At 38.9% G+C, this 26,777-nt stretch overlaps 1 protein-coding gene across 2 annotated transcripts in view; it reads left to right on the forward strand.

Annotated features, from left to right (window-relative positions):
• Positions 1 to 26,777, forward strand: part of PEX7 (peroxisomal biogenesis factor 7) — an 85,727-nt gene that overhangs the window by 9,239 nt on the left and 49,711 nt on the right. For both annotated transcript variants that reach the window (XM_080666334.1, XM_080666335.1), the window contains exons 4-6: positions 15,062 to 15,139; positions 15,548 to 15,656; positions 25,806 to 25,912. In XM_080666334.1, coding sequence (XP_080522460.1) covers positions 15,062 to 15,139; positions 15,548 to 15,656; positions 25,806 to 25,912 — 294 coding nt within the window. The remainder of the gene's footprint in view (positions 1 to 15,061; positions 15,140 to 15,547; positions 15,657 to 25,805; positions 25,913 to 26,777) is intronic.

The following is a 26,777-nucleotide window of genomic DNA, read 5'->3' on the forward strand; positions in this document are numbered from 1 at the left end:
TGTAGATGTACCACAGTTTTTTAATCTACTCATCTGCTGATGGGCATTTAGGCTGTTGCCAAATCTTAGCTATGGTAAATTGTGCTGCTATGAACATAGGGGTGCATATATCCTTTCTGATTCGTGTTTCTAGTTTCTTGGGATATATTCTTAGAAGTGGGATCACTGGGTCAAATGAGAGTTCCATTTTTAGTTTTTTGAGGAAACTCCATACTGTTCTCCACAGTGGCTGCACCAGTCTGCACTCCGACCTGCAGTGCAAAAGAGTTCCTTTTTCTCCGCATCGTGGCCAACACTTGTCGTTGTGGATTTGTTGATGATAGCCATTCTGACAGGTGTGAGATGATACCGCATTATTGTTTTGATTTGCATCTCTCTGATAATTAGTGACTTTGAGCATGTTTTCATATGTCTCTTGGCCTTCCTTCTGTCCTCCTTTGAAAAGTGTCTATTTAGGTCCTTTGCCCATTTTTTGATTGGATTGTTTATCTTCCTTTTGTTAAGTTGTATGAGTTCCCCGTAAATGTTGGAGATTAAACACTTATCAGTGATGACATTGGCAAATATGTTCTCCCATACAGTGGGGTTTCTTGTTGTTTTGTTAATGGTTTCCTTTGCTGTGCAAAAGCTTTTTATTTTGATGTAGTCCCATTTGTTTATTTTCTCTTTAGTTTCCATTGCCCTAGGAGCAGTATTGGTGAAGAAGTTTCTTCGGCATATGTCTGAGATTTCGCTGCCTGTGGATTCCTCTAGTATTTTTATGGTTTCCCATCTTATGTTTAAGTCCTTGATCCATTTTGAGCTTACTTTTGTGTATGGTGTAAGTTGGTGGTCTAGTTTCATTTTTTTGCATGTATCTGTCCAGTTTTCCCAACACCATTTGTTGAAGAGACTGTCTTGACTCCATTTTATGTTCATGCCTCCTTTGTCAAATATTAATTGGGCATAGTGGTTTGGGTCGATTTCTGGGTTCTCTATTCTATTCCATTGATCTATATGTCTGTTCTTGTGCCAGTACCAGGCTGTTTTAAGAACAGTGGCTTTGTAATACAGCGTGATATCTGGTATTGAGATCCCACCTACTTTGTTCTTCTTTCTCAGGATTGCTGCAGCTATTTGGGGTCTTTTTTTGTTCCATATGAATTTTTGGAAAGTTCGTTGTAGGTCTGTGAAATATGCTGTTGATATTTTAATGGGGATTGCATTGAATCTGTAGATTGCTTTGGGTAGTATGGACATTGTGATGATGTTGATTCTACCAATCCATGAACACGGTATGTTCTTCCATCTGTTTATGTCTTCCTTTATCTCTTTTTTCAGTGTCCTGTAGTTTTCCGTGTATAGGTCTTTTATCTCCTAAGTTAAGTTTATTCCGAGGTATCTTAATTTTTTTGGTGTGATGGTAAATGGGATTGCTTTTTTTAGTCTCTCTTTCTATAAGTTCACTATTGGTGTAAAGAAATGCCATAGATTTCTTGGCATTAATTTTGTATCCTGCTACATTGCCAAATTCATTTATTAAGTCTAAAAATTTTTTGATGGAATCTTTAGGGTTTTCTATGTACAATATCACGTCATCTGCGAATAAGGACAGTTTTACTTCTTCTTTTCCAATTTGGATGCCTTTTACTTCTTCTTCTTGTCTGATCACAATGGCTAGTACTTCCAGTACTATGTTGAACAGAAGTGGTAAGAGTGGGCATCCCTGTCTTGTTCCTGTTCTTAGGGGAAATGGTTTTTGTTTTTGTCCATTGAGTATGATGTTGGCTGTGGGTTTTTCATATATGGCTTTTATTATGTTGAGGTATGATCCTTCTATTCTCACCTTGCTGAGCGTTTTTATCAAGAAGGGGTATTGGATTTTGTCAAATGCTTTTTCTGCGTCAATTGAAATGATTATGTGATTTTTATCTCTCAATTTGTTTATGTCACGTTTATTGATTTGCGGATATTGTACCATCCTTGCATCCCTGGGATAAATCCTACTTGGTCATGCTGTATGATCTTTCTGATGTATTGCTGGATCCAATTTGCTAGAATTTTGTTGAGGATTTTGGCATCTATGTTCATGAGGGCTATTGGCCTATAATTCTCTTTCATTGTGTTGTCTTTATCTGGTTTTGGTATTCGGGTGATGCTGGCTTCATAGAATGAGTTTGGAAGTGCTCCTTTCTCTTAAATGTTTTGGAATAGTCTGAGGAGGATAGGTTTTAGTTCTTCCTTTAATGTTTGGTATAAATCCCCTGTTAAGCGGTCTGGCCCCGGGCTTTTGTTTGCTGGGAGCTTTTTGATGACTGCTTCAATTTCATCCATAGTTATCGGCCTATTGAGATTTTTAGAATCTTCCTGATTGAGTTTTGGAAGGTTGTTTTTTCTAAGAATATGTCCATTTCCTCCAGGTTGTCTAGTTTTTTGGAGTAGAGTTGTTCATAGTATTTTTTAATGATCCTTTGTATTTCTGTAGGGTCTGTTGTTATTTTGCCTCTCTCATTTCTGTTTTTGTTTATTTGAGTCCTCTCTCTTTGCTTCTTGGTGAGCCTGGCTAGAGGTTCATCAATCTTGTTTATCCTTTCAAAGAACCAGCTCTTGGTTTCATTGATCTTTTGTATTGTTTTTTTTGGTCTCTATGTCATTTATTTCTGCTCTGATCTTTATCTCCTTCCTTCTGCTCACTCTGAGCTTTTCTTGTTGCTCTCTTTCTAATTCTTTGAGTTGTAGAGTTAGATGATTTACTACCATTTTATTCTTGCTTTTTTAGGTAGGCCTGTAGAGCTATGAACTTTTCTCTCAGGACTGCTTTCATTGTGTCCCATAGATTTTGGATTGTTGTGTTTTTGTTGTCATTAGTTTCCAGGATGCTTTTAATTTCTTCTTTGATGTCATTGGTAACCCAGTCATTATTTAATAGCATGCTATTCAGCTTCCAAGTGTTTGAGATTTTTGGATTGTTTTTATTGTAATTTATTTCTAATTTTATGGCATTGTGGTCTGAGAAGATGCTTGGTATGATTTCAGTCTTCTTGAATTTGGGGAGTCTTTGCTTGTGACCCAATATGTGGTCTGTTTTTGAAAATGTCCCATGTGCACTTGAGAAGAACGTGTATTTTGTGGCTTTGGGATGCAATGTTCTGAAGATGTCAGTTAAGTCCATCCGATCTAGTGAGTCATTTAGGATTGCTGTGTCTTTGCTGATTTTTTGTCTAGACCTGTGGTTGGCAAACTGCGGCTCGCGAGCCACATGCAGCTCTTTGGCCTCTTGAGTGTGGCTCTTCCACAAAATACCACGGCCTGGGCGAGTCTATTTTGAAGAAGTGGTGTTAGAAGAAGTTTAGGTTTAAAAAATTTGGCTCTCAAAAGAAATTTCAATCGTTGTTCTGTTGATATTTGGCTCTGTTGACTAATGAGTTTGCCGACCACTAATCTAGAGGATTTATCCAGTGATGTCAGTGGTGTATTGAAGTCCCCTACTATGATTGTATTGTTGTCGATCTCTCTCTTGATATCTTCCAGGTGTTTTGTTATGTATTTCATGCTCCTGCGTTGGGTGCATATATGTTTATCAGGGTTATATCCTGTTGTTGTATCCATCCCTTTAGTATTATGAAGTGGCCTTCCTTATCTCTTGTTATGGCCTTCACTTTGATGTCTATTTTGTCAGATATAAGTATTGCTACCCCAGCTTTTTTTTCATTTCCATTTGCCTGAAAGATATTTTTCCATCCCTTCACCTTCAATCTGTGTGAGTCCCTTGTTCTAAGGTGGGTCTCTTGAAGACAGCATATATGTGGGTCGTGTTTTTTTTATCCATTCAGCCACTCGATGTCTTTTGATTGGAGCCTTTAGTCTGTTTACATTTAAAGTTATTACTGAAAGGTACTTGTTTGTAGTCATATCTATTTTTGTGTCTGTGTTCCTTCTTACCTTTTTATTTCTTCTTTTTACAGTATTCCCTTTAGCATTTCTTGCATTGCTGGTTTGGTGGTGATAAATTCCCTTAGCCTTTTTTTGTCTGCGAAGCTCCTGATTTCCCCTTCAATTTTGATTGATAGTCTTGGTGGTAGAGTATTCTTGGATTCAGTCCTTTGCTTTGCAACACTTTGTATACCTCCTTCCATTCCCTTCTAACTTGATGTGTTTCTGTTGAGAAATCATATGATAATCTGATGGGGGATCCTTTGTATGTAACCTTCTGTTTTTCTCTTGCCACCTTTAAGATTCTCTCTTTGTCGTTGAAATTATGACGTGTCTTGGTGTGGGTCTTTTGGGATTAATCCTGCTTGGGACTCTCTGTACTTGTGTAACTTTTTTCTTCCCCATATCCGGGAAGTTTTCTGTCATTATTTCTTCAAATAGATTTTCTAATCCTTGCTGCTCTTCTTGTCCTTCTCGCAGCCCTATTATACGTATGTTACTTCATTTCATGTTGTCCCAAAGTTCCCTTAGGCTTTCCTCCTGCTTTTTAATTTTTTTTTCCATTTGCTGTTCAGATTGGGCTTGTTTTTGTACCTGATCTTCTAACTCACTAATTCGGTCCTCTGCTTCTTCTAGTCTACTGTTGAAACTTTCCATGGTGTTTTTGATTGTAGCTATATCACTTTTCATTTCTTCCTGATTCTTGCATAGGTTGTTGATTTTCTCATCCATCCAATGTATGAATTCCATGACCATTACTCTTAATTCTTTTTCGGTCATGTTGCATGCTTCAATTTCAGTAATTTCCTTTCTTGGCAACTCCTCATTTTCTTTCCTCTGGGGATTGTGTCATCTCCCATTTTGACTATCACCAGAAGGTTCAAACTTCGAGTTGCGTGGACCTGGGCCGTGTGCTGTGGGAGCTTCGCACCACCTGAGTGTCACTGAAGTGCTCCGACACTAGGACGTGTGGCTGCCGTGGGTTGGTGGGAACCAGGGTCGTCCAGGGTCAATGTTACCAGTGTTCAGTGTGGTCTTGTGTGCGCACCTAGATTCTTGGACCCTGCCTGCACTGCGCTGTTGGCGTGTGCTGAAAATGAGTCCCTTGGCGCGTGCCAGGAGTCAGAGTTTCCCTTTGTCTGCACCAAGAATTGAGTATCAGAGTCTCTGTTTCCTTGTGCGGCTTCTCGCTGAGAATCAGGGTCCCCGTGTGCGCATGCACCAAGAATTGGGGTCACTGGCTCTTAGTGTGAATGCGCTGTGAGTTAGGGATCCCAGGCGCACATGGTAAGAAACAGAGTCAAGTCAGTGGTGCTCAGTGCTGCCTCTTTCCGGGAGAATCTGGGTCCCGGTCACCATGGGGGACTGGGTTGCACAGTAGCACTGTGGCATGCCTGCGCTGCGGAAAACAGACTTCCGTGTGCGCTGTAGAAAACAGACTTCCGTATGCGCTCCCCCAGAATTGAAATCAGGTGGCACTGCCGCCCTGTTGAGCTTCAGGTTTGGTCACCGAATTGCGTTGCGGGGAGCAAATTTCAGTCTCTGTGCGTGTGCAGGCTCAAATTCCCGTAGCAGCACTGCAGTCCGTGTGCGTGCTCCCAAGCTCAAATTCCCGTAGGGGTGCTGCGGCCCGAGTGAGGGGCAGGCCTATCAGTTACTATGGTGCTATCCGTGATCCTGCGGGGAGTGGGATAGGCTCTTTGACTCACAGAAATCTGCGGCTGGGAAGTCTGGATTCTTGTTGTCTGTTGGTCTGAAGCTGTGGTCGCAGTTCTCTGTCCCCAGTGGCTGCAGGGTCCTGGTTTGCATCTGAGATGTGACTGGGTGGTGCTGTGGCCAGGATCCTAGTCTCAAGCAGCTCTGCTTCTCTAGATGGTGTGGTCTCTGTGCCTGCACTGGCCACCCAGAAGTGTCCGTTTCATGCACGGGGCTCCGCCGTCTAAGACTGCCTAGTTTGGCAGCCCCTTGGAGGACCTGCAGAATCTAACTGTCCCTAGCTCATACACACGCACACCACACTCGTCTACACTCTCCTCTATGGTTCGCTTGTTCTCTCACACTCTCTCCCTCCCTACCTTCCTGCCGGTTGCCATCTTCCAATCCTTAGCGGGTTTCTTTACTACTTCTTCTTTTTATAGTTCCAACTATTATCTCATCACCCTGTGAGGTCAAAGAGCAAAAAAAGTGGATGTCCTTATCTTGGGACTTTCCTAAAGCCCTACAGCAGTACTTCTTATTTCTCAGTGGCTAGAAGAGCATCACATGCCCAGTTCTATCTCTATACCACTCCTGCTTTCACCTAAATGAGATTCACCCTTCAGATGAGGAAGGGACAGAGTTTTTCCTGAAGGACAAAGTTGGGGTTGTGTGAGCTAACCATCTCTATGTGCCACAACATTACTTTTTGTCTTTCTCACAATCCTCCTATATAATAAAAGTCTAATATGCTAAGTGTCCAGTTGTGCAGTAGTCCATTCAACTAATCAAAGTGTAATATGCTAATGATATGCTGAGGATGCTCAATTGCTCACTATGACGTGCACTGACCACCAGGGGGCAGTCAGTCGACTGGTCGACCACTCACTATGATATGCACTGACCACCAGGGGGCAGACGCTGTGACTGGTAGGTTAGCTTGCTGCTGGAGTCTGGCCTATCGGGATTGAGTGAGATGGGACGGACATGCCCTGGAGCCCTCCCGTGGCCTCTCCACGGCTGGCCAACCTCCTGCATCCCTCCCTGGCCCCGATTGTGCGCTGGTGAGGTGCCTCAGCCTGGCCTGTACCCTCTCACAATCCTGGACCCCTCGGGATGTCGGAGAGCTGGTTTCGGCCCGATCCCTGCAGGCCAGGCCGAGGGACCCCACTGGTTCACGAATTTGTGCACCGGGCCTCTAGTTGTTTATAAAACTTAAATTACACCAAGCAGGGTGCTGAATAGAGAACTGTAGAAATCTCATGAAGGTCATCCTCCATGAGGTTATTAAGAGAAAGAATTTCTGATGATCAACTTAAAACTCAGTATTAGAATACCAAATATTTGGCATTTTTCCATTAAAGAGAAGCACAGCATTTATTTGAAGTTTGTCTCTTATACCAAATATGCAGAGACACTTAAAAGGATTTAAAATCAAAGGAGAGTTTTGAGGAGCTAATAAAAATTTGTTGAATAAATTAGTAAGTGAATGATCACAGCTGATGCCTATTTTTTCCCACCAATGTGTTCAGAGAAACTTTGTTATACAGTAGAATAGCACACAATGGGTCATTTTCCCCCCTGGGAGAGAGTTTAGAATGATGAACAGTATGGTTTTGAATCCTGGCTCTATAACTTTCCTGCTGTGTGACCTTGGGCAAGTTACTTTCCCTAAACCTAGTTTCTTCATTTGCAAACGAGGACAATAGTGGGTGTCTTAGGTTTGTTGTGAGTGCTTAGAACAGAGCCAGCACTAAATAAATATGAGCTATTATTATTATTTGCTCTTATTACAGTAGGGTTGTAAAGGCATGAAACAAGTTAGCAATCTTCCAGTTACTCATTTTACCACTCAGTGACTGTCTGAAAAATGTCCAACAATGAATTTTCAGATAGTCAGATAAGTAGGTACTGAAGGAAAGGAGAAATCCAAGATCTAGATATATTTTAGATCTTGAGGAATAAAGGTCTTGGTGAAATGAAAGAAAATCATGGACATTAATCCTTTGCATGGCTTCTAAATTTAGCATCAAAGCAGAAATCAAGTTCTTCTCTATGTTAACTGGCTGCTGCAGAGGCCGTTGTGTCTTTTGGGCCCCATAAAATGCTGTTAGCTTAGACTGCTGCTGAATATATAATAGGAGTGGAAGAATAGGAAAATTTTAAAAGGTTCAGCGAGGAGAAAAAAGAGGGTAATTAGGAGTTTTATCTTTGTTTCTCTACTTCATGACTTACAGCACTGTGCTATGGAAAGCGAGTTCAAACTCGCTTTACTAGTAAAGATGACATAGACAATGTTTATTTCAATATCTACTTATCAGTGTGCTTATTACCATTCTTAAAAATAGTTAAAATGTGTCTTCACTGTCAAATGGCAAGGCTTATCAATTTGCTGAAAACTTAAAAGATATTTGATCCATTTAAAGTTTTTTTTATCATTGCTTACAAAACGTATTTTTGAAATAAGTATCCAACAAGTAGTATGTTGTGGAGAAAATGTATTTAACTATACATTTCATAGTAAAAATGTGCCTTATTTTAAAAAAGAGTCAATTATTTACCTCTTTGATAATGATAGTAGTTGATAAGCTTATAATGATAGGTACTCAAAAAACTATTAATGCAGAGTGACAACTCATGCATTTTTTGAAATATGTTTTATTATTTTTTTGCAGAGAGGAGAGGAAGGGAGAGGGTAGAGAGTTAGAAACATCGATGAGAGAGAAATATTGATCAGTTGCCTCCTGCACACTCCCTATTGGGTATGTGCCCTCAACCAAGGTACATGCCCTTGACCAGAATCGAACCTGGGACCCTTGAGTCCACAGGCTAATGCTCTGTCCACTGAGCCAAACCAGTTAGGGCACAACTCATGCATTTAACACCATTTTGTTCTCTTTAGAAATGTATTTATATTTAAAACTATCAATAACAGATTTGTCAACCAAAGAGATATCTCCTCCCTCTCTTCCTCCCTCCCTCCCTTCTTCCCTTCCTCCCTGTCTCTCTTCATCACCCTGCTTGGTGTAGTTTGATATTTACTAATAATTGTGAGAAAGACAAGAAATAATGTTGTGGCACATAGAGATGGTTGGTCAGGAAGTTATGAAAGGCCACTGAGATCCTGTCAAAAGGTTAGAAAATACAACCTGAAGAGGCTTTCATTGATTATGATGGGGCAATTTGAACACCAAAAGGAATGATAGCAATGGATTGAAATACTATACACACACATAGACACACTTATATGTATATTTTCACTCATAAAAACAAAAAAACAAAACCCTGACTGGTCACCATTGAAGATTATGAGGATAACTGCCTCATTCTGAATATTGATAAATAAAGGTAAGGAACGAAGGCATTTATCCTGCCTTTCCTATATGAATTTTATTGTGGGGTAAACAGTTGATGTGGAAAATTTCTTATAACAGAATTCTAGCTAAAAAATGCAGGAGGAATAACATCACCATTTAGTAGCCCCTAAAGAAACGATTCTAAGCAAGGGTTATGCATGGATGCTGAAACCATTAATTTAAGACTGATACATCTTCTGAACAATTTTAGGATCACTACAAGTGGGTCAACCAGAAATTATATACCTTCTAATACAATAGGAAGCTAAAGAAAAGATTGAACTGAATCTAATGAAGCCTCTAGATCTAACTTCAATTTAAAGGAAATAGGAAAGGTAGAAGAAAAGTTAAACACCACCATGAGGAAACAATTAGCCAAGTCCAGAATGTAAAGATGCTATAGGACCATTAACTTTGTTTCTTCAAGAAATAAATGTCCTGGGAAGAGGGGAACAGGCAAAGCAAGGTGGGGAAGAGGACTTTCCTAGATTAGAAGAGACCTCAGAGACATAGCACCTAAATGTAAAATATGGGTTTTATTTGGAACCTGATTCAAATGAACTGTAAAAAGACATTTTTAAGACAATTGGGGTAATATGAAAATGGACAGTATTAGATGATATTAAGGAACTTTTGTTCATCTTGTTGGGTTTGAAAATGGCTTTGTGCATATATAAAAAAGAAAACCATCCTTATCTTCTGAAGTATTTATGAGTGAAATTGTCTGATGTTAAAATACTCCAGTAGTCAATTAGTCAGTAATGGGATAAAACAAGATAGGCTAAATGTCAATAATTATAGAAGGTAAATGACAGATACCCAGGAATTTATTATTCTGTTTTCTTTACTTGTATGCACATTAAAAACTTACTGTCATGAAAGATTAAAAAATTCATTTCACATGAGAAGAAGCATGTAGCCCTTTCTACTCAGTAATTAAAAATCAGTGTTCCTTTCCTTTGTATTGATACAGATAAGTGTGAACATTCCAGACAGTTTTTCTTTGATGATTTTTAATTAAATAAGCCAACTTTTAAAAGGGCAATATTGTACAGTAGATTTAAAATGAGCTCTTTGGGACTTAGTTTCAATAATAAAATTTGTCCTCTCAAACTGATTTTGATGAGGTTTAGGTTTCATAAAGTAGCACAAAATATTGTTCTGTGTTTTTTTCTTTTTCCAATTTTTAAATTAATTTTCTTCACCATTGCCAAGAGCAATTTCGTAAGATAGGCCTTCAGAGGACCCTGCTTTTAAAGCAGAGCTGCGTATTTCTCTTCCTTTTTATACTTTGACCATTTGCCATGTGCACTGTTTGAGTGGTAGAGGAGGGGGAATTGGGAATAGGGAAAAGGTGGAAGAGTGGACTATTGGGAGATGTGTTTTCCATTCAGATTTGTTTCTCTGCCCCTTCATTCATTCCAAAAACTTTAACTCTACTGTGTGCAAAGGCCTCCTGGGGAAGATGAACCAGCCAGGCAGGGTCCTTACCCTTCTGGAGTCCTTGCCCCTCTGGGGAGAGAGTCCTAAGCTGCTGGTTATCTAAGTTGTAATGTGGCCAGTGCTGTGAATATGCAGAGTGCTTCAAGAGTGGAGGGTCTGGTCTGGGGAAGAGGACGTCCTTGAGTCTGACAGGAGAGTAGGAATTGGCTAATTAGGTGGAGAGGTCAAAGGAACAGGGTTAGCAGCAAAGGGAAGTGCATGCTGGAAGGGGAAGGATTGAGCCTATGTGCCCAGAGCAGTGAGCATTTTGGTCCTTATGTTAAGGTCAGTGGAAAGACATTGAAGATTGAAAATAATTTACTCTGAAATATTATATGCATATAAAAATATGTAAAAAATGTATGATGAACACTTGTATATTCATCACCTAGCTGAAGAAATAAAACCTTACTGATACCGTGGAGCCCCTGGTTACTGTCCTTCTGTCTTCTTTTTTTTTTTTCTATCCTATTCTTTTCCTTCCTCCTTTCTTCCCAGGAGCAACCACTATCCTGAATTTCCTGAATTTTCTATTTATGTATTTTTTCTTTTAGTTTTACCACATATGTATGAATCCCTAGTCATGTGTAGTTTTGCATGCTTTTATCTTTCAGTAGTATAGTAAGTAGCATGGATACATCTCAGTGTAGAGTGAGGATTGTAAATTGCAGGAACTATATAGGATGAAATGACTGAAGGGCTTTGTACAGGGGCGGGGGGCGACATTAAGTGTGTCTTACAAAGGTAATTTTTTATGCAATGTAGATAACAGATTGGAGGTGAGCAAAAATGAATGGGGAGATCAGTTAGAAGAATGCTATAATCTAACTGGTAGTTGATGGGTGTAGCTGCTTAAGAGAAATTACATATAAACCCGTAACCATGGCCCTTTGGGTTCTTGTCCCTTCTATTTGACCTTGCTGTTCCTCAAACATGACACACTTGTTTTATGCTTCAGGGCCTTTCCCTGTTCTTCTACTGAAAGCCTTTCTTTTCAAATCTGCAGTTTTCTCTTTTACTGCACAGAGTTCTTTGCTCAGAGCCGTCTTCCCTGGCCACTATTGAGAAGTGACCTCCTGCCCTTGTCATTGTTTTCTAGTCTCCTTACTTGGCTTTGTAATTTTTAAAAAGATTATTTATTTATTTATTTACAGCCTGTTTTCCCCGCTAAAATATAATATCCATGAGGGCTGGGACTTCATCTATCTTGTCTTACATTGTACCCCCACCCTTCAATTTGTGCCTTGTATATACACTGAGTGGCCAGATTATTATGATCTCTGAACGCATAATAATCAGGCCACTCAGTGTATTTGTATCTCAAATGGGTACCAAAAGTATTCTAGACTTTTGCTGGAGATCAACCACCTATTTGCCCTGAGCTTTCTATCAGCCAGTGCAAAGGGAAAAACTGATCAGGTGCACGATTTATAGTATCTTTGATATCAAATAAGTGAGGTACTCAAGAGAAGTACACTGAGTGGTCAGATTGTTATGCATTCAGAGATCATAATAATCTAGCCACTCAGTGTAGTAGGTGCTTAATAAATACTTGTTGAATAGATTAGTGAGTTGACTTAAGGTTGGGATAGTGGACCTTATCCCAAACATCCTTATGGCTATAAACTTTTTCCAGCGTCTTACTAGACATTTCCACTTGACTATCTTGCTGTCACCTCAAACTGGTATGTCTAAAATTACACCTTATCTTCCTTCCTCCAGTCTTCCAGTTGGTTCAAGCCAGCATCACTGACAGTCCCCAGGCACAAAACCTTGGCATTATGCAGCGTTCACTAGTCCTAATATCTTGGTGCTTTCTGTGCCCATATATATCTTTGGGGGACTTTCTGGTCAGTGTTTGCACCTCTGCTTCCTGCTATTAACATTGTAGCCGGCCCTCAAGGCCCTGCTTGAATCCTTCTCTTCTGGCATCAAGCTGAATTTTCCACCCCAGCACCACTTTTATACTTATGTCTATAGTTCTTTTTTTAAAACACAGTATCCTGACTTGTACTGTCAATTACTTCCCCATGTCCTAATACTTTAAACACAGTAAAGCAAATAAACTGGTTAATGATTGAGTCACCTTTATTTCCTTCTTTATTAATCCATTTTTAACCTCATCATGTGTGCCTATCCTTAGTTTTGTCCTAGAGCCCTAATGCTTGCCATGTTGTGTGACAGATAAGTCAGCTGGCAGGACACTGCCATCAGCATAGTTTTCTTGCCTCCAGCTTTTTATATCATCAGGGCTGGGTTCTCTCTGAGCCTATGGAGTCTCTTGCAGTTTTAAAAGTTGAGGGGTCATAGGGTTTTAAGTCCTGCATCAGGCTGGAAATGGATAGAGGCAGTGGAGTGTGAGCTCATGATGTTAGTTTTTAGTTGTATTCAGTTATCTTTTAAAATGAAATCAATAGCTCTTTATACCTACTTAAAGCAAAGTTACAGATTGTGAACATAAATTTGGTTGGTTTAATTATTTTAATTCACATTTATTGAGTTATATTGCAATGAGCATAGATGTATAAGATGTACCTCTTAAGATTTTACTTAGAGGGGTCTTTCAAAATCTAGCAGGTATGGCAGTTATTTAACATGAATATTAGTAAAGTATGGTAAATGCTGAATCAGTAGTAGGTGCTGTTGGAATGCACAGAAGGAAGCATTTAAATCATTGACGGTGCATCAGGGGAAGCTTATGTCATGAAGGACATCATCGGGCCAAGAGTTGACATTTGAGCAGGAGTTAACCAGGTGGGCAGGGACTTTTACGTTCTTGGATATGTCTAGTTCATGAAAACAAAATAAAATAAGTCTGAGCCCAAATGTAGCTCTAGTGAAGGGTGATACCAATAAGGGTAGTGTTTTATTTCCTTAATATCACAGCTCATTGTCACGAAGAAGTTCCAGTTCAACAGTGCACTGGAGCAGCATGCGGTAGAGATGGCCTAACAAAGTGATTAAGTGTGGGCTCTACAATTAGGCCGCCCAGGTTCAGATTTCAGCTCTAGCTTTGGGAATTAAACCTCTTTGACATATTATCTACTCCATAGACATGAAGATTAAATGAGATAAAATACACAACGTGTTTATGGAAACATCCCGCATGCAGTAGGTGCTCAATAAAGATTTGTTTTTATAGTTATTTTTCACTGTTCACATCAGCCAGTGCAGGGGTTGCCAAACTACTATACTTGGACCAAGGCTAAACCCAACCCACTGTCTGATTTGAAATAAAGTTTTATTGGAACACAGCCATGCCCACTCATTAAATATTATCTATGGCTACTTTTGTTCTCTACAAGACTGAGTTTAATAGTTTTGACAGAGAACAAATGGTCCAGAAAGCCTATAATATTTATTAGGTCCTTAACAGAAGATATTTGTTGAGCCCTGGACTAGAAGATAAAATCAAACTCTTCAGCTCTCAAAATCTTCAGTGATTGCTTCCAAACCTGCCTTTCCACCCATAATTAACAGATGGCTGTAGCAGTCTTTGGTTTCTGCTGCCCCTTCTGTATGCTTTATGAGCTGCTCTCTGTTATTGGTTTGTGGTTTCTGTAGTGTTACAATTGCTCTTTTCTCTTTTGCATGGATGTGGGCAGCAGCAGGGCCAAGACTAGGGCAAGCTGGATGAGGCACTCACCTTGAGTACATAATTTAAAGGAGCCCCCCAAAAACTCACTAGTCAAAATAAATAATGTCTTAGTGCAGTAATTAAAAAAAGTAAAAATTAATGCAAAAATCTATGATTAACAAAGTATCAGTTCTACTGGAAAATAAAGATAGGATCAGAATTACTAATTTTTTGGTTTTACTCAGGCTCCAACATGCTCATCTTAGCAGTAGGCAGCTGAGAACAGGTAACCCATACTTAAACCACTACAAACCCCAAACACTCATACTTCTTACATAAATATGGTAGAGTTTTTATATTTAAAATAACCTGCTGATCACATTTAATGACATATTCAGATCCATGTCGGGACTACTTTCATAAAGTATAATTATGCAAGTATTCTGCTGAACTTACTTATAGTAGTGATCTGTATATAATCTATTGTATAAAATGACAATGAAATTTTTTCCGAATAGTTTGTTTGAAATGGTTCACTGAAAGCAGTGAAGCATGGATTAGAATAGCAGCATTGGATAACTAAAGCTGTTTACCAAGAGATCTGAAAGGATCACCTGGTTCCTATAAGCTTTTTCTAAGAAAGGCCAACTAGTGATAGTAATTGAATTTTAATGTTTTACGATAAACATTGACCCAGCAAGCTTTTTTAGATGGCTTTCTGATCTACTTTGACATTTCCTCAGGGTGCTGCAAACAGTGACTTGTGGTAGGTTTAAAAATATGTATAATTTGTTTTAGTGAAGGAGATTTGGAAATATTCTGTAGAATTTTATTAAAGTAGAATCTGTAAGGAATAAGTCTGGAGGAGTGAACAAGGTAACTTTCTATTTCTCAGACACTGTGTTAAGATTTGTAGACTTGATGTTTCAACAAAGTAAATTAGTTGTTCTAGCTGGCTATCACTGTTATAAAGAGATAAAATATAATATTGAACTTGATGCTCTTTTGCTTTCTAAATAACACTTTTAAATGTTTATAGGTATATAGTGTTGATTGGAGCCAAACCAGAGGCGAACACCTTGTGGTATCTGGTTCATGGGATCAAACCGTCAAACTGGTATGTTGATATTACTGTATTTAAAAACAAATATTCCTTTCCCCAAAGCTTCCACTGCTTTTTTCTATTCTAGAATATTTTTATGTAGCTTTTAAATTAGGCAGCTAATTTTATTTTCAAAAAATGTATGAAAGCATTTATTAAAATTAATATTTTCTAATCTTTTGGCTGTAAACTAATAATCAGCTCAACATTGATTATTTTGGCCCCTTAAATGCCATCTTGATTTATGTAAAAATATATTTTTAAAAAGTCCTTGAGACACATATGTATATCGTATGTGTGTGTGAATATATATATATATATATATATATATATATATATATATATATATAAAATATATTATATATGTGAAAGCATACATTTGAATTTACCTGCTAAGTAATTGATCTGTTCATTTATTTATAGTGGGATCCAAATGTTGGCAAGTCTTTATGCACCTTTAGAGGCCATGAAAGTGTCATTTATAGCACAATCTGGTCTCCCCACATCCCTGGTTGCTTTGCTTCAGCCTCAGGTAAATAATTCCATGTTTACCTAAAGTCTTACTTGTAGTGAATGGTGGTCTTGCTTTCCCCAATAGGTGGCGCTGTGTACCTTAGATTCCGAGGAAATAACACAACAAAAAAAAACCCCACGATTTTTTGTGCTCTTTAGACTGTTTCATTCTTTACCAACCTGGATTACTTTTTGATGATTCTAACCATTTGACTTACATGTTTCTTTTTGGTGAGGTTAGAGGTGTGGGACAAAGAGCAAGTGAAGGCTTTGGCATTAGTCCCTCTTTGATGTTTACCCTCCTTTTAGGGGTATTCTCTGTAATTCATTGCCACTAAGCCACAGCAAGGATAGGTTTTGGTATGATCTTTTTTCTGCCTGTTGCTTTGCTTTTGATTGATGTTAGCAATTTTAAGGTGAAGTAGATACTTATATTTATGTCTCTATTTTTTATAGAGAAAAATTATTTTGTTAACTTTAATAATTACACTTTGTACTGTTTGCATAAAGATTTACAAATGTGTTTTGTGGGCCAATTAATAAATAATGTTAAATCTGAACAGTCTAACTTTTAAGTTGAAGAGACACATTGCCCAGGTTCTCTGCAGTGCCATTTACAGCAGCGCAATCCACCTGCCTAATGGCGGTTTAAATAGCTGTCTGGGTCTTCACTCATTTCTAGCTGCTCTGGAGCTCCTTTCCCCGGGCCACTTGCCTCAGTCTTCTCACACCCCTTCAACTCTGCCCTCACCGCTCTTGTACTTCCATCATTTACCTTTTCTTCCCACCAGTCTAGCCTCTCTCTTGTGCTCTCCTGATTTTACATGAACAAGTTCAGTGTCAGGGTCCTCCAGAGGGTGACAGGGGAAGAAGCTGAAACGAAAGAGCAACCCCTTCTGCCTGTGGTTAGAGAGAGAACTGTGCTCCACAGAGAGGAAGGAGTTCATTGAAAGGCATTCGGAGTTAGAGTTCATGTGGTTAAGAATATGGAATACCAGTTCTTAGTGATATTATAATATCTGCTACACCAAGACTTTTAGTAGTGTGAATTAGATAGAATGCACTATTAAGGAACAAATATAATTTCTCTTAGGCAGATTACAACTGGTTATAAATCTTTCAAAATTAGGAACCAGTCTAGCTGTTTTTACTAGCCCCTGAGCTGCTTCGCTTAAATAGTTTTATCTTTGGTTTGTTTATCAGAACAAAGGTTGCTAAGTTGGAGGAACAGTTATAAGACTATGTAACATGTGCTAATTAATCATAAATATTGTGGTGATTGACTAAGTAAGATGATCAGTTTTTATTTTTTACTTTTATAACTTTCAAAAAATAAATTTATGAAGAAAAAAGTGGTATTCCAGATAATTCCTATTCCAACCGTGTACCTACAGTGAGGAAATTCAAACAACACAGAAACATGCCAAATAAAAAGTAAAAGCCTTCCCTCCCTCTCCCCTTTATTTAACCATTATTAACATTTTCTTGTGTTTCTCCATAAAAATTCTTTTGCTCACTCCAGAATATATGGTACAAAAGATTTAAAAAATATATGGGGAATATTCTTGAGGAAAACGTCAGATACTTTCAAAGGCTGAATTTGCTTAGTGATGTTAGGTTTTATATGCTTATAGCTATAAAACCTTTGTTGTTGAAATTGCATAGGAAAATAACTTTGTGACTATGAGTCAGGAATTCTCCTGTCCCAGATTCCAAATTCTTTTTCCCCATTGAAAACATTGATTTTAGAAAACAGTTTTTGATTGTAGAGATTTCTTAGTAATCTTAATACAGTATAATAGCTGAATTGAGTAAATCATACCACCATTCAGAAAGAGTTTTTGGACCATAGTTTTGATAAGCTTGATGGAAAAGAATATCCATCAATTATATATTGTGAATTATATATACATTTACATTATATATTTAAATTTATTAAAATAATTTTAAAGTAGAGAAAGAGGTACATCAAGGCTTTTGGGATGGGAAGAATAATATATTTTTTCTTGTCACATTACCTTTTCCAAGCTTAAATTCCTTCTTTCATCTTTTATCTTTCTGTTGTGCAGCTAGTCAAAAGGCCAGTTGTGTATTAAGTAAATGATAGCAATACTGATACATTTAATTTGAATTAACTCTTTAACCTACATATATAACTTGAGTTAATCATCTTTTGTGCTTTAATTTATTGTAAATGCTAATGAGTTTCATGTTTATAGTGAATCACATCTGTAAGATGACCACAGTTCAGTGTAATGGTTATACATAATTTTTATAATTTTACTACTAGTAAAAAGCTCTAATACAGAGAGTATTAGTACAATTAAATTTTTAATGAAGATGTGAATCAAATTTACATTAGCATCATTTTCTTAGAGAAGGCATGCCCTTTAGCTTTATATCCTACAGTTCCAAAGGAGACATTTCAAACCCTGAATGGAATTAATGGTATAGAATAGATCCACTTTCAATGAACTGAAACATGCTTCAAGGGTAAAACCATGAAGACATGTCCGCTAGGAGCTCTGATTGTCATCATTCATAATAACTAGAATTAATAATGAGTGCAATTTTACATATTTGGAAAAGTGTTAGTAAGTAAAACTCCCTGAACTACTAACATATTTTTTAAAAATTCTTTTATCTTATTATTGTATATAATTTTGTTAATTTATATTATTATTTAAGTTCTAAAATTGTCTCCAGTTTATTTTAATCGTTCTTCTTTTTATGCCCATGACCAAATGCAAAATCTGACAGTGACAAAATCATGAACTAACACAGCTGCATTTATTTAAATGTCAAGCAGAATTGTGTATATTATCCCTTTATTTGAACTGAGTCACACACACCACTTGTTTCATTGGCCTTTTGTGTAGCATGGTATACGTAATATTGACTCTGGATATTACATATAGAGTATTCAGTGTGAGACTGAATAGCAGAAAAAGATTTGTTGTATGTAAAATATTAACAGTATAATCATAAAACTTAACATTTAAAAGTATCTGTATGTTGTAAATAGATAGTGTATAAAAACAGTCTTTTATCAACAGTGATCCATTAGCTTTAGTAGAAAAAAAGGTCATCTGTTTAATGACATTATTTTCATGTGTTATATTAGAAATGAATATAAATAGTGGTCATATCAACCAGGACTTGTTTTTTTAAAATATATTTTTATTGATATCGGAGAGGAAGAGAGAGGGAGAGAGAGATAGAAATATCAGTGATGAGAGAGAATCATTGATTGGCTGCCTCCTGCACACCGCCTTACTGGGGATCAAGCTCACAACCCGGGCACGTGCCCTTGACCGGAATCTAACCCGGACCTTTCAGTCTGCAGGCCAATGCTCTATCCACTGAGCCAAACTGGCTAGGGCCAGGACTTGTTTTGTTGAAATTGAAAAAAAATTCTGACCCAAACTAGTTAAGGAAGAAGATAATTTATTTGCTCACATAGTTTTAAAGTCCAGAATTAGAACTGGCTTTATAGAGACACTAGAGGCCCGGTGCATGAAATTTGTGCACTGGGGGTGTCCCTCAGCCTGGCCTGCACCCTCTCCAATCTGGGACCCCTCAGGGGATGTCTGACTGCTGGCAAGTTGGATATCCCTCTCACAATCCAGGACCACTGGCTCCTAATGGCTCACCTGCTTGCCTGCATGATTGCCCCTAACTGCTTCTGCCTGCCAGCCTGATCACCCCCTGACTGCTCCCCTGCTGGCCTGATTGACACCTAACTGCTCCCCTGCCGGCTTGATCGCCCCCAACTGCACTCCCCTGCTGGCCCAATGGCCCCCAACAGCCCTCCTCTGCCGGCCTGATCGCCCCCAGCTGCCCTTCCCTGCCGGCCCGATTGCCCCCAACTGCCCTCACCTGCAGGCCTTATTTGCCCCCAACTGCCCTCCCCTGCCAGCCCAATCGGCCTCCTCTGCACGAGGCGGTGGAGACGCCAGGACCAGCCTCCTCCGCGCTGCAGAGCCATGGGATCCCCAGGCCTTACCATGCAAAGCAGCTGCTGGGTACCACCTCTGCTGTGCATGCGGCCATCTTGTGGCAGCCATCTTGTGATGACGTCGCATGTGAGGACCACCTAGGCTTTTATTAGTATAGATGACTAGATATAGGGTTCGAAGGATGTTCTTGTCCTCATTTTTCTTCTGTCTTCTGCTCAGTTGGTTTCAGTATCAGGTACCACGTGATAGCAAAATGGCAGTAGTTTTATTTAAAAAATTTTTTTATTTTTATTTTTATTTTTTTATGGCAGTAGTTTTAACCCCCACATCCTTTTTGGTTTCTGCGCCGTAGGAAAAAGTGAGATGTTCTCAGACATCCAGGAAAGTTTTGTTTTCTCTCATTGTCTCTGAAGGGTCTCTGTGGTTGGAGAGGGGTGTGTAATGTGTTAGTTGGCTTCTGCCCGGCTTAGTTCCTGCAGTTGGAAATGGGAAATGGGAAAGAGTGGTGCCCAAACTACATACTAGTATACTGAGAATGGAAAGAGTCGAATCCTGATTAGGTGGAAGTAGATGGATTCTATGGGGCCAATGGTCACTAAAATGCTGCTCATTGAAGGCTTAAAATAGATCTGAGGGGTTTTGATGAAAATTAAGCACTAGACCTGTGTGGTATGAAATACGTTCCTTTAAAAAATTTACTCAAAGATTTCGTAACCTTCAAAGTTGTATGCAAATCTAGAACTAAATTTATCATTAGCTAAATTAAGACAGGCCAAAAAGGGGGATTTGTTAGAGATTTAGATCTAGATTTACCTTCCATAGCAGAGTTCTCTAAGGACGCTGCATTTTGTCTAGTTCATGGTAGTCATATTAGTACAGAATTTATATTTCTAAATTATATGAGCTAGAAGGGAAGAATATTTGAGCTCATTGTGGGAAGAGGATTAATGTGAAGTAAACTTTCTTGTGAACCATGAAAACTAAGTTACTGCTCTTACAGACCCCATATAATTGCATAAATGATAGCCATGTGTGAATATGTTGGGTCTAGTAGTTAAGAAAACCTCATTCTACTCTAAGAAAAAGTCACATGATATCTGATAGGCATCTGGTATTTCAATTAAATTAAATTATTTGGGCCCAATATACATCATTTTACTACTCAGTTCACTTCACTGTTTCAGACTCAACCTTTACACTCATTCTTTCTACACAACTTCCTTTTATCTGCTGCAATTTGAAATTTAGATATAGTAGCAGCCAGTGCTTCCTGTTCCTCACTGTGCACTTCCATTCATTGGTTCTGCTGCCAGTGGCAGATCTGCAACTGATAAGAGAAGCTGGTAATTCAGGTGGGTCTATGGCACCATTACAGGGCCCTGATGAATATTCAGCTGACAATGAAAGGCCAGTTTTCGAGAAAATATAATTTAAAAACAGCAATTATAGGTGTCCTCGTGGCTCAAAGAGTTGAGCGAGTCATTGTGCCATTTGGCCAGAAAGTCTCTCCTTACCTGGAAAACCAACAAATGAGGATGAAGTGTCAAATGTGTGCAGCAGGAGCGACTGTCAAGGAAGTGAATTCTTAGGTCCTGCAGAGCAATTCTCACTTTTTGGTGCCCTTTAAATTAACTGCAAGAGGGGTCAAGCCATGGCACTTGTTAAAAAAAAAAATGTTGCTTGGGTATGATAGTGAGGAACCAAAATATTGTCCCAGAGAAGTTTAGAATAACCAACTACCCAGCCTTTGTTGTTGTTTTGTTTGGTCTTTATTGGAGTACTAGAGGCCCGGTGCATGAAATTCGTGCATGGGGAGGTGTCCCTCAGCCCGGCATGCACCTTCCGCAATCCAGGACCCCTCAGGGGATGTCCAACTGCCTGCTGAGGCCCAATCCCAATAGGCAGTTGGACATCCCTCTCGCAATCTGGACTGCTCACCCCTAACCGCTCGCCTGCCTGCCTGCTCGCCCCTAACTGCTCACTTGTCTGCCTGCCCAATGCGTGTCATAGCAACCGGTTATTCTAGTCATTCCGGTCATTCCTCCTTAATGGTTGCTTAGGCTTTTATATATATAGATAATACACATACAGAACAGTGCAGAATCTTAAGTGTACAAGGCGATAGATTTTCACAACGAACACATCTATGTACCAGCAACCAGATCAAGAAACAGAATGTTTCCAGAGGCCCTCCTCATATCTTCCAGTCATTACTGCCCCCGCACCTCACTCAGGGTGACCACTGTGCTGCCTCCTAATAGCATAGATTAACATTGCCTTTTGTGTCTGGTTTCTTTTGCTCAACATTATTTGTGGGATTCATCCATATTGTTGCTAGAATAACGGTTATTTCTTAATCTCCTAGTCAACATTCATTGTAATATTTTGTCACCTTAAATCGTTCATACCATATAATGTAATTTTTAGGGTGAACTCAAGTTCAGAGAGCTTAATAGTTATAGCAGACTTTATAGTTTCAGCCCTAATATAAAATGTTTGAAAGCTGGTGAACACCATTTAGGCACTTTCTGTGTTTTGGTGGAAGCCTCATGCAGAATCCAATGTTTTTGTCTGTGACTAGGCTTTTAGAGACTGAAGCTCCAAGGGAACTTCATCACTTCCTCCAAGATGATCAGGAGGGAGTGATGAAGGAGTGATCTCCTTTGCCTACAGACCTTGCTTGGACCTGTCTGGTCAGCTTCTATCAGTTGCAGACCTGCAACCTCCACATTTCATTACTACCAACAATTTAATACTTAACTTTCTTAACATCCAAGGAAATCAGGAAAAATTTATCTAAAATAGCTAAATTTAGCTAAATGATCTGATTAAGAATCTGAAATATAGGAACATATATGTAGGTAAGTAAAGAATAATTTAAAGATTTAGCACTTTTATATGCCATTTATTAAAATATCTACTCTGTACTAGCAGTCATGATAGGTGCTTTGCAGAAACTTTTATTACACTAAATTCTTGTACAACCCTGCATATAAGCATTGTTTCTTTTTTAGCAATGAGGAATCATTCTCAGAGATATTATATAACTTGTGCAGGGTCGCACAACCACTAATGGAATTCAAGACCTTGACTGCCACCATCCCATAGACCACAATCTTATCATCAGTATGAACTAGCTTTCTCTCATGATCAGTAATTGTAATTTACTTTTGATGTAGCTATATATATTAATTTATTCTGGGATTTATTCATCTGGGCATTTTGTTGTTTTCTCATAGTTTACAAAAATTCAAGGTAAACAGCATATAAAACATTTTTTTGTGTGTGTGTGTTTTAAATAAATATTTATTGTTCAGATTATTACAATTGTTACTCCTTTTTCCCCCCATAGCTCCCCTCGACCTGGTTCCCACCCCACCCTCTGCCCTTACCCCACCCATTGTCCTCATCCATAGATGTATGAATTTTGTCCAGTCTCTTCCTGCACCCCCACACCCCTTTCCCCCTGAGAATTATCAGTCCACTCCCTTTCTATGCTCCTGATTCTATTATATTCACCAGTTTATTCTGTTCATAAGATTTTTTTATTCACTTGATTTTTAGATTCAGTTGTCGATAGATATGTATTTGTTATTCATAATTTTTATCTTTACCTTCTTCTTCATGTTCTTAAAAGAATACCGTTCAGCATTTCATATAATCCTGGTGTGGCGGTGATGAACTCCTTTAGCTTTTTCTTGTCTGTGAAGCTCTTTATCTGACCTTCAATTCTGAATGATAACTTTGCTGGGTAGAATAATCTTGGTTGTAGGTTCTTGCTATTCATCACTTTGAATATTTCTTGCCATTCCCGTCTGGCCTGCATAGTTTCTGTTGAGAAATCAGCTGACAATCGTATGGGTGCTCCCTTGTAGGTAACTAACTGTTTTTCTCTTGCTGCTTTTAATATTCTCTCTTTGTCTTTTGCTCTTGGCATTTTAATTATGATGTGTCTTGGTGTGGTCCTCTTTGGATTCCTTTTGTTTGGGGTTCTGTGCGCTTCCTGGACTTGTAAGTCTATTTCTTTCACCAGGTGGGGGAAGTTTTCTGTCATTATTTCTTCAAATAGTATCTTGCTCTCTTCTTCTGCCACCCCCATAATTCGGATGTTGGTAGCTTGAGGTTGTCCCAGAGGCTCCTTACACTCCTCAAATTTTTGGATTCTATTTTCTTTTTGCTTTTCCTGTTGGGTGTTTTTTGCTTCTTTGTATTTCAAATCTTTGACTTGATTCTTTTTATCATCTAGTCTGCTGTTGGATCTCTGTATATTATTCTTTATTTCAGTCAGTGTATGCTTAATTTTTAGTTGGTCCTTTTTCATATCCTCGAGGGTCTCACTAAATTTATCGGCCTTTTCTAGAAAATTGTTGAAAAACCTTATAACCATGGTTTTGAACTCTATATCCAGTTATTTGGTTTCCTCTATTTCTGTCATTTGTGACCTGTTTCTTTGTCTCTGCATTTTGGCTGCTTCCCTGAGTTGATAGAGTGGCTTTGTGTGCTAGGTGTCCTATAGGGCCCAGTGGTTCAGCCTCCCCAGTTACCTGAGGTGGACACTCTTAGTGCACCCCTTTGTGGGCTGTGTGCACAGTCTTGTTGTAGTTAAGCCTTAATTGTTGTTGGTATCACTGGGAGGAATTGACCTCCAGGCCAATTGGCTGTGAGGATCAGCTGTGTCTACGATGGGGAACTTCTGTGCTGGAGACACCCTTATGAGGCAAGACTTGCTTCAGTGGGGCTTTGGTGCTCACTGAGTCTGCCCTCTGACTATGTCCGTTATGGATCTGAGGAGTTGAAATATGGATGGTCCTACTCTGACCCCTGGGTACACTGGCTCTTGAATCTCTAAGGAGGTGCTAATTTAGCCTCTGCCTGAGGCCACCCAGCAGGAGCTATGGAGAGATCTGCAGATTCCTCTTCTTTGTTTGGGTTTTGGAGGTGCCCAGATGAGGCCCAGCTGTGAAGCAGTGCAAGCTGCTGTGGGGCCTTGGGCCTTCTTTTGGATGTTCTGGGTCTCTCTGACTCAGCTGCAGTTTGTTAAGTAAGTTTAGATTTCAAAGGACCAGGCCATTCATATGCAAAAGCCTCTGTGCACAGCTTGGATGGGGCAGAGTCTCAGGGCGGAGCAAACAGCAATGTCTTCCCGTCAGCCCTGCCCTAAGAGGCCAGCGGGTCTCAGTGTCCCTTGGTAATTGCTGCAAGCACCTCTGAGAGAAAGCCGCCCTCGAGTTCCGCCCGCTGTTAGACAGTCCAGTTTCTCCCCATATGAGTCTGGGTCCCCAGAGTCTCGCCTGGAACTGGAGTTCAGAGCAGTCAGGAGCTTGTGTTTCCCTGTGGGTTGAAAAAGGCAGCCACGTACTCAGTTGCCAGCCCTCTCTGCACGCGCGCACGCCTCTGTACCTCTGCACTTTACTTCCACAGCTCCTTTGAGTCTCAGTGTGCTTTTTTCTTCCCTTCTAGTTGTAGAATTTCCACTCAGCCAGCCTTCCTGTGGTTCTGGATGATATCCGTTTTGTCTTTTAGTTGTAGTTTTGAAGTTGTTGTGCAAGGCAGCAGTTCAGGTGTTTACCTTTGCCGCCATCTTGGTTTCTCCTCAGCATATAAAACATTTAATCAGGGGCAACTTTGTGCAGCTAAGCAATGTAAACCATATTTGTAATAATGCAAAGTATAATTCTTAAAATTTTTCAACTTGATTTTTTCCAAGGAGAAAAAATCTCTCTGGATGGCTGATTAAAATGTGGTAAACATAAAAACTAAGATTTAAAAATTCTCCATTTTGGCTTGGTAGACTTTGCCTACGTTCAATAGTAAGATTGTTACTGTTTTGCTTCTTGTAGCATGTGCTGATACAGGGCACTAACTTTATTTAATAGAAGCAAGGGTTTTGGGGATCTTTTCCTAAAGAGAAAAGCACAGATGTGTGTTTGGTCAGCACTGTGCTTTTCCCAGTGTGAGATTCACATTTTTCCAATTTGAATACATCTAAAAAACATTGTCATGGTGTGTTATTTGTTGTAGTTCATCAGTTTTAGTAGGTCTTATGGTGCATTATTATAGTTAAAAACAATATGTGTATTTATGTGATAAACAGATGGCAGTATCCTCTCAGAAAGCAGTGTGTTTCCCATGACTTACCATCATGAATACATGTCATTGAGCATGCAGGTGGTGTGATGCACAGTGATCAAGTCTTCCTCTTTCACCAGGTGATCAGACTCTGAGGATTTGGGACGTGAAGGCAGCAGGAGTCAGAATTGTGGTTCCAGCACATCAGGCAGAAGTTTTGAGTTGCGACTGGTGTAAATACAATGAGGTACCCTGTCTGGCTCTGTCCTGATCTGCCCAGCCCTTCCTAATGGTGAAATGTTCTAGGTTTTATTTTGTCTTTGTTTATGTGGATTTGATAGTGTTTGTAGACCATTAAGTTAAATTTAGTCCCTTTCACTTCTAATTGATGATTGCAAGTGACCTGCATTAGCATTAATTGGGTTTAAGTGCACATAAAACAGGCAGAATAAGAAACAGGAATTCTCAAAGTTCAACAGTGCAGCTTTACTTGTTTGTTTCGGAAACTGCTTCACAATTTATGTGATTTTTTTTTTCTTTATTGCTCTTAACCCTGCCAATTTGTGTCAACTTTTGCTTTCCATCCTTGTTCATTTGCTACTCAGGCTGCTGAACTATTTGTAGGTTGATTTTTAATTTAACATTCCACCAGTTTTTAATATTTTCTGTTTTATCTTCCCTTATAAGCGTAACCAAGCTTCATGCTTCTTAAGATAGCAGTGTCCATTTGAAACTTCTTGTAACGCTTCAGTTAACCACAGAAACATATGAATTAGAAATAGTAATGGATCAAATATGTACTGACATATATATATTTATATACCTGAAGTGGTCTGTTGCTGTGACAAAGAAGAAAAACATATGCCTTATTTTCCCCTGTGTTAAATTAATGAATAAAAATTAAGAGAACATTATATTGGCAGAGTTTTTTAAACAAAAAGAAATAAAATAGATTAAAAGAAAATACAGTACCTATTCAATAGTAATACTTGATCAAAATAAAAAAATTTCAGTGCTGATAATTACAGCTTATTCTCAATGAATTTTTCATATAGGAAAATGAAATTGTGAACTATATATTTGGGAATTCTAAAAAAGATGCCCATTGACAC

Source organism: Plecotus auritus (assembly GCF_963455305.1).
Source record: "Plecotus auritus genome assembly, chromosome: 4".
Taxonomy (NCBI): Eukaryota; Metazoa; Chordata; class Mammalia; order Chiroptera; family Vespertilionidae; genus Plecotus; species Plecotus auritus.